This window comes from Buceros rhinoceros, unplaced genomic scaffold (genome assembly GCF_000710305.1).
Source record: "Buceros rhinoceros silvestris isolate BGI_N320 unplaced genomic scaffold, ASM71030v1 scaffold26295, whole genome shotgun sequence".
Lineage (NCBI taxonomy): Eukaryota > Metazoa > Chordata > Aves > Bucerotiformes > Bucerotidae > Buceros > Buceros rhinoceros.
The window spans coordinates 2,746-5,633 of NW_010412674.1; the positions used below are offsets into that span (position 1 = coordinate 2,746).

Here is a 2,888-nt window from a genome sequence, read left to right on the forward strand (position 1 = left end):
CGTCTCCCCACCAGCCTCCCGTGTCTCTTTTCCAGGTGCTCTCTTCGCCTCCGTGGCCTGTGTGGAAGGGCTGTGTTCACTGGTGGCCTCGGGAGTGTTCAATGCTCTCTACCCCGCCACCCTCCGCTTCATGAGGGGGTTCCCGTTTCTCTTCGGGGCTGTAATTCTCCTCATTCCAGCAGCTATTATTGGGTAATTGACTTCAAATTTCTAATCCTTGCCACAGGGTCTGTTTGGTGTCATAGAAAAAAGACCATCTACGTAGGAGAGAGGCTCACAGTTTTGAAGGCTTAGTTTCAATTATGGGAGGGTGTCTAGTGCCCCACTAAGCAGAGGGCGGGTCTCTTTCTTCTGGGTTCTGAATCCTGGTGATAGACCCACAATCCAAGAGATTAACCTGCCTACCGAGCAATGAACTGTGTCGTGTAGCTGCCAACACACAAAGTGCTTCCAAGTCTCACTGCACCCTCAGAGGGGAATCCAAAATCTGGAGCTGAATCTGAAAACCCTCCTTTACGGAAGAGACGGAGCTCTTTTAGCAGTCTCTCTTCCTCTCAATTCTCTACTAATTAAGGCCAAAGTTGTGTCCTGATGGAAAACAAATCCCCTGGCAAGTCCGGGGATAGAATGCGTTGGGATTTGCGGTAGAAGTGCAGCAGCTCCTGCCAGGGTCGTTGCGTTCTGTTCCTTTGACACTTGAAAACCCATTTCACTGAGCAGCAGCCCAGGGTGCCTTTGAGGGTCTAACTGTTCGTTCTTCCTCAGGTGGGTAGAAACCCGGGCCTCAGACGATGACTACAGACACTTCTCAGGAGCTTCCCCGTCCCCTGCAAATGCGGAGCGGTACCTTAGCAGCAAGGAGCTGGCCGACTCGGCGGTGCCCACCTGAAGGCTGCTCTTTATTCTTACCCTGAGGGACAGATTCATGGGGGAGGGACACCTTGCTTGTCCTTACTAATTTTTAAATGCCAAGTAGTAGGAAATCACAGCTCTGACTGCCGGCAGGGGCTCCATGCACGGATGCGAATGGCTCCTCGCTGTTGTGCTGGCTCATCTGTCACAGAAAACCCAAGATTTGCAAACGCCGTTGTGAAAGCTAGTGTTGGCCTTTGCCGATGGGTGGTTTGGGCTTTGGTGGGAAGGGAAGGATCTGTGGCATGCTGGTAGTGGCGAGAGAGGACTGAGTTGTGGTGTCATTGTCACATGTGTTCCCCTAGGTGCTGCAGCGTGCAGCACGTGAGCTGCGTGGCTCGGGGTGCTGTGGCTGAGGCTCAGACCAAAGTCTGCAGAGCAAGGCTGAGGCAGAGGAGCCCCACGGTGTGCTGCCACACCCTTGGAAGCCATACAGATGTCACAGAAAACGCCACACGCTGGACTAGGCTCCCGCAGAAATCCTCACGATGAGCAGCAGTTCACCGCAGGAGTGCTCTTGCCGTCCTTGTTTGCCATCCTTGACTAAACCAGCTCTGCCTTCGCAAGCTGTCTGGGGAGAGAAGCTGCTGCGTGAAGTGCTGGTAGCGAGGAGTGCTGGTGGCACGTCCTGCCTGTCTGCCTGCAGCTCAGCCCGGGCTCTCCGAGGAGCTCCTGAGGTGTAGTAGCTCGTGTGAGAGCGCTGCGGGGCAAGTGGGCGCCTCAGTTGGCAGGTGCCAAAACTGATGAACTTAAGGCTAAAGCTGACAAAGTCGGGTCCCCTTAATCCAAGACCCTTGCATTAAAAATTTGAGACGGTGCTAAGCGTCGGGTGAAACGACGGCTGTGCTTTGGGCAGAGGCAGCAGCAGTCCTTCCTCGCCAGCACGCAGCACTGGGGGTGTGAGCTGGTGTGGGGACGGGAGCAGTGTCTGCAGAGAAAAGCCTGCTCCAAAATTTTGTGTCTGTGACCTCCCTTCTGCTGCCCTTCTCCGGGTGCGTTGATACCAGCAAGCAAACCCCCTGTTCGTGGTACTCGTTCTTTTCAGAGATTCACGGTATTGCCTCAGTCCTGTTTTCTTCCAACAGCCATAAACCAGTAGCGCTGTGTTCCTGGCGCTGCACACGCTGTTCAGTTGTGTGCTCTTCTGGCCTTCAGGGTGAAATTACTACTTTCCGAATGAATAAAGCCTCTGTTCTCTTTTACGGGTCACAAAGAGATGGCTTTTCTCGTGCAGCTCTTGGTGTCATTTGTCCTTGCTGCATTCGGTGCTTCTCTCCGTGATTTTCACGCTTCTTCCTTTATTGCAGACTTGGCAGTGGAGAAGCAGCAGCAGGAGTTGTCTGCTGTGTGGAGAACAAGAGTGGGAGAGCCCCGAGTCAGGAAAAACGCAGGTTTGGCACTTGCAAGCAGCCAAAACTTGCTTTTTCCTGAAAGCCAGGGCAAAGCTGGCGGGAGGGCTGAGTCTGGAACCTGTCCTTCCGTGCACAGCGACTGTGAAACGCTTGTACACAGCTTCGCTCCCTGTTCGTTAGGGGTCTGTGGTAACAGCGGCAGAACCGGGGGGACTGGAGGAGCAGGAGGCGGCGGAGCAGGGTGGCTTTGAGAACTTGGTGTTACGCCACTTGACCCGGGTAGTTATGCCAGCAGAGCCAGGCGGGAGTTACGTGTCCGATTTCCGGGCTGAGCCCAGAATTAGCCTCCCTGAGAAACAGGGCACACTGAGCGGTGTGTTGGGTGTTGGTAGCTGAACCGATTGTGAAGACAAGCTTCCCCACCAACAGGCTCCTTGGACACCAGCACGAGCGGCAGCTCGATGCTGTGCAGTGAAGTGAGACTTGGGTACGGGCTCTGCTGTCCTGGTTGTGTCAGGGCGCTGGCAAAGGAGGAATTCAATAGCAGCTATTATGCTCTATTAAAAAAATTAAACCCATGTTTTTCTAGGCTGTCCTCCAAGAACTACAGCTGTGAAGCCAAGG

The 2,888-nt window shown here is 54.1% G+C and overlaps 1 protein-coding gene across 1 annotated transcript in view; it reads left to right on the forward strand.

Annotated features, from left to right (window-relative positions):
• Window positions 1-889, forward strand: part of SLC46A1 (solute carrier family 46 (folate transporter), member 1) — a gene marked incomplete at its 5' end in the record, with an annotated part of 3,429 nt that extends 2,540 nt beyond the window's left edge. Inside the window, 2 exons of the mRNA XM_010136488.1 lie at window positions 36-192; window positions 766-889. Coding sequence (XP_010134790.1) covers window positions 36-192; window positions 766-889 — 281 coding nt within the window. The remainder of the gene's footprint in view (window positions 1-35; window positions 193-765) is intronic.
• Window positions 890-2,888: the final 1,999 nt, after the last annotated feature.